The sequence below is a fragment of the Sus scrofa genome, chromosome 1 (genome assembly GCF_000003025.6).
Source record: "Sus scrofa isolate TJ Tabasco breed Duroc chromosome 1, Sscrofa11.1, whole genome shotgun sequence".
Classification (NCBI taxonomy): Eukaryota; Metazoa; Chordata; class Mammalia; order Artiodactyla; family Suidae; genus Sus; species Sus scrofa.
The window spans coordinates 126,573,777-126,586,330 of NC_010443.5; the positions used below are offsets into that span (position 1 = coordinate 126,573,777).

Here is a 12,554-nt window from a genome sequence, read left to right on the forward strand (position 1 = left end):
AGCCCCCAAACAGTGAAGAAAACCTGAATATGGGGTGGGAACTGACCTGTGGGTGGACCTCCTGCAGGGAGTTGAAGAAGGGCTCAAAGGGAGGGCGGCCAAAGTGGGTGATGGAGCGCAGGCCCGTGAACAGACTCCGGTTCAGCACCTTCTGGAAGTGCCGCTCACAGATGTACTGGAGGAGGGAGTAGAGGAGGAAGGTCACAGCCAGCCAGAGCCAGGATCAGCTCCTAGTCTAGATGGTGGTTCAGCCACTGCCCCTGGCCATCCTGCTTTGCCCTGCCAACCCACATACCCACCGAGCTGCCCTACCCGGCCAGCCCTGACGTACCAGCATGGTGGTCCTGAGGTCAAACTTCTCAGCCAGCTGGGTGATGTAGATGTGCACAGACACCAGGTCCCGGTGGTCATTCTCCTCCACCTCCCGGATGATGTCAGCCAGCCATTCAAACTGCCGCTGGGTCCGTGTCACCCAGATGAAGTAGATCTGGGACATAGGGCTGGAACTTAGGACCTAGCTCATCTCAGGCTCCCTACATCCCAGGAATCACCACACTATTAGAACTCTTCCAGTCTCCACCAGCTTGTGCCTCTTCCCAGGGAGCCTGAGGAGATAGACCATGCTCTGAGGCAGGAGAAGGAGTTGCCCCAGGGCGCGGAGAGGTGGAAGTGAGCAATAGCCTGGGGCATGAGAAAGGACCCTGAAGGGAACTAAAGGTCTGATGGGGTGGGAAGCAGCTTTCTCTTGTGGAGGCTGACCTGCCTCTCCCTCCAGGGGCCCTGCTCAGGCTGCTAGGCTCCCAACCTATAGGCTGCCCAGAGGAAGAGGGTTCCGCTAAAGGATGTGTCATAGAACAGCCTCTGGGAAGACCCAGCTGGTTGCCTGGAGTGGATGGGCATTGGCTCAAAGAGAGACCAGGGGAGGGGAAGTACCCTGAGTGACCTATCTCCAGCTTCTGATGGGGAGAAGTGGAGCTGTGAGCCATGGGGAAAGGAGTGGGTTAAGCAGAGACAGGGCTGGCTCAGACAGAGGAGCAGGGGAGCTGTCACCCTCAGAATGCTGACAGCATATGGGCTAGGCCTCTGCCGGCTGCATTCCTGTGTCCCTGACTCACCTGTTGTCAGGCCCAGAAAAACAAGCAGAGGCCTGCCAGCAAGGCCAGGCTGAGGTGAGGGGGCCTGGTATGGAGGGACCTGAGGGCCTGGGCTGTGTTCTTGGAGCAAGCCCAGGCTCTACCAGCCCTGTCCTGCCACCTCTCCTCCTCTTCCTCTTAAGAACAAAGCCAGTTTCACTTGTTCCCTACCCTAAATGTGCCACTCCCCCTCCCAACCCAAGAGTGCTTCAAGCGCTGGCTTCCTCTGTAAGAGGGGATGGAACCCTCTCCAACCCCGCCTGGAAAACTCTCAGAAGCAGTTCCTGAGTGGGGTACCCCATAACTGAGGGAAGAGACTGGAAGCATTAGTGAAACAACTCTGTCCTTTAGGGTCTAGGAATATCCTGACTCCCTTGGAGTCAGATCACCTTGGCCTTGACGAGGTCAAGGAGGCCAAGAACAGAGGCAGGGGACAGTCAGAGATGGACACAGTGATAGGGAGCAGGGGTCCTTGGGCTGGTGGTATGGGGGACACTCACTTTCTTACAGAAAACTTGGCAGCTGACTGATGACTTGAAGACCAGATCTTTAAGGATAGAGGCAAAGGGGGTGACCCCAATGCCCCCTCCCACCAACACTGACACCTCGAACTTATGCCACTCCTGATGGCCCTCTCCAAACGGTCCATCGAGGTACAGCTGTGGAAAAAGGAGTGGGTTTGAGTTAAATTTGGCCAGTCACTACCAGAGTTATGAAGCCAGAAATGGGAGGCAGGGAAATACAGGAGATTATTTATGGAGTGAGGGAGAAGTGGGGGACTTGTAGCATCATCTGTGACAATCAATCTCTGGATTGAGGGGAAGGGAGTAACACTGTGGGGAGTCGGATGCTGCAGGACAAAGGCTTGCTAAGGGGAATGTGGGAGCATGGGCACCTTTGGGTATTTGGCACAGTTGTCATCTGTTGGAGGTGAGTAGATCTCCCTGAGGCGGGTTGTCCAGGGGCCAGCGGCCCGGATGTGCAGGCTAAGTGTGTCCTCGTGGGGTGCAGAAGTCAGTGTGAAGGGGTGGTACTCTGTGGTCCCCAGAGCCAGGCAAGCGATCCGCACCCACTGTCCTGACTTGTACTCAAAGCCTTGGGGCCGCTGGAACTGCAGATGGGTCACTCCTGAGGAGGGGAGGTAGGAGAGAGGCTGCTGTCCTGAACACAGCAACAATGTGGCCTCCAGAGAGTTCCCCTGCCTGCAGCCTCAGTTTTTTGTTTTTTTTTTCATACTTATGTATTTATTTTTTATAATGATTTTTATTTTTTCCATGATAGCTGTTCTGTCAATTTTCTACTGTACAGCAAGGTGACCCAGTCATACATACACATATACATTCTTCAGCCTCAGCTTTGCTTTCGGAATATGACAGGGAAGGCCTCCCCCCATCAGGCATGTCTACCCTGAGGCGGCACTAGGTCAGCAGGGCAGGGTGGACAGCCTGGCCAGGATTCCTCTCTCTCTGCTGTGAGAGAGGCTTGGGCCCCCTGGCAACTCCTCTCTCATTTCTACCACTACCAGTCTCCTCCCCACTCCACTGGGCCAGGCCAGGAGATTGCAAGGTCTAGGCTCTGCCCCTGTCCTGTCAGCTTCCCCAGTAACATCCACCAGTCTGCCCCCTCGACAGCCTCTAGGTTGGTACCTGAAGGCAGCAGCTCCGCCTTCACCACACTGATCTCCACCTTCTTCCGGCTCAGGCTCACCAGCTTGTCCCCCACATAGATTAGTGCTGGGACCAGGAAGAAGATGTGGAAGCGGGGCAGCTGGATCAGAGCGAAGCTGCCATGGATGATGAGCTGGAGAGAGCAGAGAGTACAGCTGAGATCCAAGGCACACCCACATCAGTGTGGGCCTTATACCCCTGCATCCTTCTCCAATTGGTCCATCCAATCCCCCTTATCAGGTGCCATGCTCCTTCCAGATTCTAAAACCTAACCACTCCCAACCTATCCTCCAAAGCATCCAAGTTAATGAGCCTACTTACATCTCCCTGCACCATCCTAGACCAAGCCACCTGCACTCATGCAGTAGGCTCCTAACTCGTCTTCCATTGTATTGTCCCACTGTGATCCAGTCTCTTCAAGACAGCCAGTGCGACTTTCTAAAGTTCATTTCATCATGTCATTCCCAGCTCAAAAAACCTTACAGGATTTCCCAAAGTCTTCCTTAACCAGTTTGGCCCAGATGAAACTCCCTTCAATGAGCGCTTGTAACTGACTGACGGAACACTCAGCTCAACAATTAATCCTGTAGTATCTGTTCATTTGATCATTTCACATTTCACGTGCCTGGCACTTATCTCTGCAGCAAATCCTCAGTTCCCGGGGCAGAGTTTAGCATCTCCCCCTCCTCTGTTGGGCCTAGCACAGAATAAGTATATACTAGAGCTCAGCAGATAACTGTTAGTGAACTCTGGTTCCTCATTCAGCTCTCCATTCCCAGCTGAGTATTCCCCAATTTTTGAGCTTTTCCCCACAGAGCTAACTCAAACCTCTTTGGGCTCCAGTTTTCCCAAGTTCATCTTTCCTTACAGAGCACCCACGCCCAACCCCAAGGCTTTCTGAGCATCCAACCAGGCTGAGAACAATGTCAGGATGACTTCATACGCCTTTGTTTATACACCCTCCCTGCTTGGTGCTGCTGCAGACTCTTGGTTGACTGAGGAGCCTGGGGAACAGCTTGCCAGCTCAGCTTCTGCCTTGCTAGCTCCACCTTCCACAGCCTAGATCAGGAGCCCGGACACCCTTCCAAGACCCTGGGACACTGGGGTCATTTACTTACAACTTCTCTTTCTGCCTGAGGTCAAGTGACAACACCTGGAATAAATGGGCAGACAGGGGTACTTTGACTCTGATTTCTCCCCAGGGCTCTGCCAGGGCTAGGAGCCCACCTTTCCAAGAGGCTAGCTTCCATGCTGGGTCCCCCAGTGATCCCTAGAACCCAGAGATAAATCAGAAATGAGTCTTGGTCTCAGGGAACCAGGCTGACAACTCTTCTGGGTCGCCTATCTCATTCAAAAAAAGTTCCTGCTTTATCACTGGGAATAAGACCCTCATCTCCACCCCCTAACAGAAACAGTAACCCAGATGCTAGGGCTCTACCCATTATCAGGAAGGGAGGGAGGGAGGGATAAATTAGCAATAGCTTCCAAAGAAGGGAGAGATTTCTTTGGAAACAAAAACCATCAGTTCCTAGGAAACATCCTAAGCTGGGGCTGGGCAGTCATCTTCAGAACCATGAAGTACTGAGCCTCAGGCAAGATGGAACCAGATCCACCTACCTACTAGGAGAGACAGGACTGCACCTGGGAGAAGGCAGGGCAGACAGCCAGAACCAGCCTGACCCAGGCAGTGATGACCTCTCTCCCTTTGTCTCAGGACAAAGGAGACTCCTGTGTGTAGGTTTGCCTGGAGCCAGGTGACAGAGAAGGCAGCTATCTGGGCTCTCCTTGAATGCTGGCAGCCATGCTATCACCATTGGGGATGTGAGAGCTTTGGGACTTGGTTTAACCTCTCAGCAAGGCCCTCAGGGTGCCCTGTGGCAAATGCCTGTGTCTATGAGAAAGGCAGACCAAGCAGAGCCATGACACAGGAGCAAAGATGAGAGTCACCTCTGAGACCAGCCAGCTGAAGCAGTTGATGACAAAGCCAGCAGAAGGTGAAGGGAACAGGAGAGGAGAAGGAAGGGAATCTGAAGGAAGGAACCTCTCTCTCCAGGTTAGGGAGAAGGAAAGGGGAAGGGGGCGTCTTAAAAATCCATTTTATCAACAGACCAGCTGAAGACATTTCGAACCATTCATTAACTTTGAAGGTGACACTTAGCTAGCAGGGTGGGGTGGCTAACACCCCAGAAACAGATCAGAACAGAAGTGGCAGAATCCACTGAAGTTTCTCTTTAAAAAGGTGATGCTTCCCTAGTGCAGACAGTCTACCTAGGAGCCCAAACCACCACCCAAAGTGGGGAAAGACTGGCTGGGCAGAAATGATGTGGGGGTGTCTCCAAGGAAGGTAGATTGGACTGGTAAGGCTGCTACTGCAAAACCCATGCCAGGGAGTCATTCTTCCAAGTGCTGCAAAATGGGTCCGTTTACCTGAGAGCCCCCTACAGTCTTTTAAGAGGGACTGGGAGAAGTGAAGAGGGTACTTGAAATAACTAAGGGGATGGAGAACTGGTGTCTCAGCCGTCACTGCACGTCCCCCCTCACCCCCCTCCCCCGTCCCCCGCCACCAAGAACACCTGTCTAGACTCTGCTGGTCTGGTTTAAAGCCCAAAGTCCTCACCAGCATGTAGAGCAAGATGTAGAGGTGGTGGGTCAGCCAGAAGCCCCGGAAGCTGCAGCGCCGGAAGTGGTGGGAGGCAAAGACATACATGATGGCCAGAATCAGGAGCAGCATGACTCCTGTGAGGCCTGCAAAATGAACACTGGGTGAAGAATAGAGGAACAGGCCCTCACAGAGGGGGCTTTCTGAGGTTGCCAGGGTCCCCTTTCCATGCCACCAGTCTAGGTAGGGGCCGGAAAGCCCAGCATCCTTCCCTCTTGCTCTCCCTGACACTGCCAATCACAGGTGTCTTTCATTTCAGCAGACTTTACTTGTCCTTCATAGACCTTGTCATGATTTGTTATTTTCCAAACACCTGAATCATTATTTGTTTTATGCCTGTCACTTTCTTGACTCTCAGGTTCATAAGAACAGGGACCAGGCTAGGCCGGTTCACCACTGAATCCTAGGGCCTCATGCAAGGCCTGGCACACCATGGGCATTATGGAAACTGTGCTGAATGAGTGAATGCACAGGGTTGCCACCCTAGGCCCTCTGGACATTACAGGCCCTGCCCTCGGGGAGTCGAGGCTTGGTCAGCGTCTGGGCAGCATTCCACACGGCAGCCACAGCACAGCATATGAGCACTGGTACCATTAGTGAGCAAGTGGGACCATGCTGTCCCTGCTTATCACTAGAGCACCCCTGGGTGCCACCCAGACCTGGTGGGAGACCTATCCTCTCACAGGGATCCCAGGGGTGCAGAGGAGGGCAACACTGGTGCCATTCCAGAGAATAGCCCCTCAGGTGATCAAGGAGAGAGGCAGAAGTGGGAAAGATTAGAGCCCTGACATGTGGAAAAGTAGAGGTTAAGAAGGGATCTAGCCAAAGACTGTAAAGTCCTGAATGGAGAGAAGGGTATAAAAGCAGCCTAATCCACTGAACTCCAGTGTGCAGGAAAAAGCACTCTGTGAGGTTCAAGACAGATTGTTTAGGGATTTAAAAAAAATAAAAAACCAACATTCTGTGTTTCACAGAAAGGAGTGAGTGAAGAAAATGTGTTACCCCCAAGGAAGAAGACTGAAGATATAAATAGCTTCAAGAAGCATTTGAATATATTCACAGCTGATAGCTCTAAAATGGGTGATTATGGGGAGTTAGGAATATGCCCCTAAACAGCTCTTGTCAAGACAGACCATGGGATGAAGGGGGTGAGGTGAAGGGGGTGTCTGCCAGACTCCACAAAGAAGGGGGTGTCTGCCAGACTCCTGGTCCCTCCCCCATGCAGCTGGGGCACAGCATACCTCAAAATCATAGTCATGGTAGGTGTGTGTGTTGGGGGTGGAAGGGTGTACTCCCATTCCTCAGATGAAGGAACTAGTTCAGAAATAGGGCGGGAGCCCAGCTAAGCTCCTGAGAGAAGGCCTGCAATGCAGAGTTTCCTACTGCCCAGGAGAGCGCTCAGAGCAAGGGGCAGAGCCTGGCTCACCATGGCTACCTAGAGTAGACTGAACTGCTGCCCATGGGAGACAGAACCCAGAGCCTGGAACTCAGAGCCAGGCCTAGAAATTCACAGAGCAGAGAGGGCTCTCACCTGGTACGGTCTGGAAGAACCACCAGTAATACTTCTGGGGGAACTCAGACCTATGGGGAAGGGAAAAGAAGGAAGGATCCTGTAAGGAGATGTCTGAAACTTCCAGAAACGACCTTCCAGGGGAGGCACCCCGACCCAGCCACCAGTCTCCCTTTCTGCCAACTTGAGACTGGGGGCTTAGGCTCATCATTGTCCCATAAGCTTGAAGGTGACATACTCCTCTGAGCCAAGAGAATTTCTGTGAAGAATTCCTCCCCCACCCCTTGGCCCTGAAACACACACACTCACCCATTATCATGGAAGAGGCCAGGGAAGAGGCAGGAGAGGACGCTGAGTGGGCTGATGGAAAAGAGGTACACATTCACCACATGGCCTGCACTGTGTAAGACTGAGGAAGACCAGACAGGGTGGGGGTGAGTCTGGGTCAGCCCATTGAGGGTGCGTAACCCATTCAGCCCAAGGGGGAGGACTCCAGACGGCCAGAGTTGGGGGCCTGAAGAAGGACCTGAGCAACATGGACTTCTGCTCTCTAATCAACCCCCTGTTCCTCCTCTGCCCCATATATACACCATCCATGAGAACAACTGCATGGGTCTGATATTATACCATTAGAAATTCATTCCTTTGGTTTCTCTCACAGAATTATGTTTTAAGACATAAAAACTGGGAGAGCACATACATCATATGTACGCATTCTGGGGTGTTAGTAACTGGTCAGTGGGAGGCTGGTGAGGTGCGAAGAGGCACTGGTGGGCCAGTGGGGGCTCCTGGGCTTACTTTATGCCATTGTGGGGGCTACCATCATCCAATAAGAAGGACATCCAAGATGCACACTCAAGTGCAGGTAGAGAGGAGGGACCTTGCAGAGGAGGGGAAGCCTGCAGGGGGCTTGAGGACATGGAGAGAATCCCCGGGACTCCCAGGCCCTGCCTGTGAGGATGATGGCAGTGGAGGCAATGAGGCGATGGAAGTCCACAGCGGCGTCGAAGGGCACGTAGCGGTTGAGGAAGGTCTCTCGCAGGAAGGTGATGAGGTTGCGGCACATAGTGAGCAGGATGTAAGAGAACATGAAAGAGATGCTGGCTGCTGTGCCCCGTGACAGGATGATGCCCACACGGGTGGTGTCCGTGATGCCCATGTGGTGAGCTGCAAAGGCGTAGTCTGCGGAGGGCCCAGGCGGGTGAGGCCACCACTGATGCCTGACAAGCCTTCCACAGTCTCCATTTAAGCAGGCCCCTCACCCCACTCCCCAAAAGGGCCTGCTCTCAGGGCTGTTGGTCACTGCTCTCAGGGTCCACTCCAGGGCTGTCCATTACTCATAGTAGGCCTCCCACCCAGGGCTGTCATTGTAAGCCTGTCCCCACCACTGTCACTCACAGTAGGCCCTCTCCAGGAAAAGGCCCCCAGCGATGGTGTAGAACACAGCTAGGCAGCCGATGTGGCGCCGGTAGTTCTCCACAAAGCGCTTGAACTGCTGCACTGTCTGGTGACGACGGCTACGTTGAAACTTCTCTCGGTGAGCCTCGGTGAACAGCAGGGGCTGGAACGATGTTACCCTGGGAGATGGGAAGTCTTGACTCTCAGCTAAGGCAGACCCGCTCTCCAGAAGGGAGAAAGGAGCACTGAGTCACTCAAGCTAAGTAGAGTTCAGACCCCAAAGACTCCTCAATACCATACTCCTCAAGCTGCCTGTCACTGAGTGGATGGCTTGTTTCATCCCAGTGGGTGCACTCCATCTACCCCAGCTTCCACTCACACTCAGACAGCCCATTCTCCTTCCAGTCTGGGGCTCTCAACTCCCACCAGCACCGTTCTCATGCTTTACTGGAGGCTCCAAGGATGCCTCTTCCAGGAAGCCTTCCCTGACCTCCCAGGCAGAAGTGAGCACTTCCTTGAGTTCTGAAGCCCTTTGTTCTCACCACTATTATAGCATTCATCAGTGGGACACTGTAACTATCACTGTATCAGAGAATCTTATCAGACTGTGATATTCTTGGGCAGGGACTATTCATCCTGCCTGCACCCCCAGTGCCAGCGCAGTGCCTGGCACCAAGTAATCAATGTATGAATGCTGAAGGGATGGATGAACTGCCTGGTCATAAGGGGAGAAGCAGCCGTACTTTTTGCCAAACCTCCGTCGAATTTCCTGGGGAGGGTCTGTGTCTGTGGGGCACTGCAGTTTCCATGGTGTCAGCTCCACCTCGACATCCACATTGCTGCGGGGACAGTGAGCGCTCACTCTGGGAGAGGGACTAGGACAGGAATGAAGGAAATAGGATGGACCTTGGCTATCTGAGCCACCTGGTCCTCTGCTGCCCCTGGTCTGCCTCCAGACCCACTCTGTTGAGGAAGGGTCAGAGCTCTTAGCCAGGGAACAACAGGATTCCCACAGAGACCTAACCAGAGGATGAGTTGGATCCTAGGGGGTCCTGCCAAGATGTCAATACAGTTGTGCCACTCAAAAGGGCATCTGATCCAGGCACCAGGTGAGTGCTGAAATCCAGCAGGCTCTCTGTTCTTCTCCTTGAGCCAGACTATGTCTGCCTTTTTCTTTTTCTTTTTTTCCTTGTAAGGCCACCCCTGTGGCATATGGAAGTTCCCAGGGGTTGAATCGGAGCTGGAGCTGCCGGCTTACACCACAGCCACAGCACCACTGGACCCCAGCCACATCTGCGATCTACACTGCAACTTTCAGCAACACCGTATCCTTAACCCCCTGAGCAGGGCCAGGAATCAAACCCACATCCTCATGGATGCTATGTTGGGTTCTTAAGCTGCTGAGCAACAATAGGAACCCCTGTCTGCCTTTTCCTAATTTGCATGAAGGCACTGCTAGTGAGGGTCCTGATCCCAATCATTCTGCGGAAAGGAAAGGCATCCCCCTGACCCCAGCCCTCCCCAAACATTCCCAGATGAGGGCTCACCAGAGCTTCTCCTGGCTGATGTAGGAGGCTCGTCGGCAGAGGTCCTTGATGACTTCAGGCACCTCCACCCCTGCAATGCAGAGCTGGGCTAGTGAGAAGCTCAGGGCCCAAGAGCCCAGGAGGACTCATCTAAAATACCTAGTATCCACTCTATGCCCAGACACTATAGAGGGTCCCTGGCCAGCACCCTGCCTCTAGGTGCCCCAGTCTCAGCCTGTGCCCCCATTGGCAGCTAGATCCAGCCACAGGTGGTCAGGGAGAAGGCCTGAAACAAAGTTGGCTGGGCAGACTCCCCTGAGTGTGTTTCCTTCACACCCAGTTCTGGTATCAGGCTTGTGTGGTAGGGTTCAGGAGCTGTATGCAACGCCTGCTATGGCTACTCAGCCACAAAACCCTGCTAAAGAGCCTCCAGCTTAAAATCTCCCAGGAGGTAAATGTAAAATCCAGGTAGTGTAAGTATATATATGAGAAATCACTGTAAAATTCTTTTCACTTTTCTACATTTGAGAGTGTATTTTCATAATAAAATGTTGCGGGGGTGGGGGGAACCCTCCCAGGAGCCGCCAGCACTGAGCGGCAGGGCAGGACTGAGCTGCAAATCCAGGTTCTCACAGTAGGCCTGGGCATCTCCAGGTCACTTCCAAGTGCTAATCCAATCTTGATTATCCTGGTTTACAGCCCTGAGGCCAAAAGTCATTAAGCTGAATTTAATGAAATGAGTATTTAATGCAAAGTATAGATGTCTATCCTCTCAAATGGTTCAGCAAACAGCAAATGTGGCAAAATGGTAACAAATGGCAAGTCTAAGCAAAGGGTAAAAGGATGCTCCTTGTGCTATTCTTATACCTTTTCTGCAGATTCAGGATATTTCAAAGTGAAATATGGAGGAAACAGCAATTAAAAGTGAAAAAAAAATAGTACTCTACTTAATCCTCAACCCCCAATCCTGGTCCTCCCTCCATTCCAGGGGCTGGATGTCTCCAGGATTCTGGCCTGGGCTCACTTCCAGGCACCTGTCCCTGTTCTGCCCTCGGGGCCCAGGTGCCTAAGGCCCTGGCCCTCTGGGAAAGGTGGAAAATTGTAGCATCACAAGTTTTGGGTCTGCACTTTACCAGCTTTCCTTTCCAACCAGAGGCCCAGCCATGTCTTGGACGATTAGCCTCTTATCCATATCTGGGCTGCTCAGCCCCTCAAATTCTCATAATCCTGGGAGGGGCTGGGTTTGGTCTCAACATGTCCTAGTGATGATCCCAGGCTGTGAATACACCGTAACAGCCTAGAGCAGGCCACAGGCAGTCCCTCTGCCTGCTACCTGCCCCCTCCTCACCCTGACTCTAGCCACCATCCACCTGTCTCAGACACAGGTGGGGCAGGAAGAAGAGGGAGGGACAACAGAAGTAGATCTCCACACACTCAGCAAACATTTAATGAGCACTCCTCCAAAGGATAAAGCAGCAAACAAAACCAGAACAGCCCACCACCACCACACCTCAGGTGAGATGGGTATAGTCTAGGTAGGGCTGTAATGAGGAGACCCTCATCCCCCCTGATCTGAGCAACAAGCACAGGGTGTTTGACAGGATAGCAGAATTCCAGCCACCATCGCCCACCACATCCTGACCCTGCCCACTCCACCAGCAGGGCGGTACTATGACTTTTCTGGGCTGTAGGCACTACTGCCTGCTTGCACAAAAAAAATCATATTTTATAATTATGTTGATCTAAAGAGGAATGTAATCCAGGCTGGATACATCACATATTTATTATTACTATATTTAGTCTTTTTTTTCTGACTTTAAAGAAATGTAAGCATTTCTACGGGCTCCTCATAGTATGTGGGCCCCAGGCATGTGCCTGCAGTGCCTAATGGGTAAGTCAGCCCTGCCCAGAAGGTCACCTGACCTTTGACACAGAGCTGTGTGAAGCGGAGCTCGCTGTCGTGGTCCCGCAGCATGAAGTGGAAGTCCTCCCACGTCAGCTCCTGCTTGTCCTGGAAGCCAGCCTCCCGGAACATGGACTCCACCACCTCGGTCAGCTGGGCCTTGGACAGGCAGTTGTTGGAGATCTCGATGAAGGACCTGGGGCCAGGGGGAGAGGAGCCATCAGGCCCCAAGAAAGGTCCTGGGGCCTAGGCGCTCAGACCTGCTGGCCATCCCACCAGGCCTTCAGAGCAGAGCCTACATGGAAGGACTGACCAAATCCTGAGCCCCCTCCTAGTTATAAAGTCTCTGGCTATAATGGTGAGGATGGGGAGGCCCCTGCTCTTCACCCTCTTGCTTCCTCCTTCATGTCCCACCTCACTCCACCCCCCTACCCCCAGTCCATATTCTCCTGGCTCTCCCACAGGACCAACCTCAACATCCTAATGAACTCGTCCTTGGAAATGAGACCATTCCCATCAAAGTCATACATGCGGAACATGAGGCGCGACTTCTCCTCAGGGGAGCCTGAGAAAAGGAGACCCAGTGAGAGCCCCAGCCCATCTGCCTAAACCCTGGGCAGGCCGGGAGGGGCCTCACACTAGAGTGACTCACTGCTGCACACAGCAAGGGGTCGCTCTGCTTTCTGGCCCCTACCAGGGCATTCCCAGATATCTGCCATGACTGGAGACCTGGCTCCAGTGCTTCTTTATCTCCAACA

General features: G+C 53.0%; 1 protein-coding gene across 1 annotated transcript in view; it reads right to left on the reverse strand.

Annotated features, from left to right (window-relative positions):
• The window catches only part of DUOX1 (dual oxidase 1), a 30,552-nt gene that overhangs the window by 1,244 nt on the left and 16,754 nt on the right, over nucleotides 1-12,554 (reverse strand). The window contains 14 exon segments of the mRNA NM_214096.2: nucleotides 47-175; nucleotides 332-487; nucleotides 1,634-1,792; nucleotides 2,029-2,261; nucleotides 2,780-2,933; nucleotides 5,418-5,545; nucleotides 6,991-7,040; nucleotides 7,279-7,378; nucleotides 7,921-8,151; nucleotides 8,368-8,546; nucleotides 9,111-9,242; nucleotides 9,915-9,984; nucleotides 11,817-11,992; nucleotides 12,268-12,361. Of these exon segments, the coding sequence (NP_999261.1) occupies nucleotides 47-175; nucleotides 332-487; nucleotides 1,634-1,792; nucleotides 2,029-2,261; nucleotides 2,780-2,933; nucleotides 5,418-5,545; nucleotides 6,991-7,040; nucleotides 7,279-7,378; nucleotides 7,921-8,151; nucleotides 8,368-8,546; nucleotides 9,111-9,242; nucleotides 9,915-9,984; nucleotides 11,817-11,992; nucleotides 12,268-12,361 (1,991 nt within the window).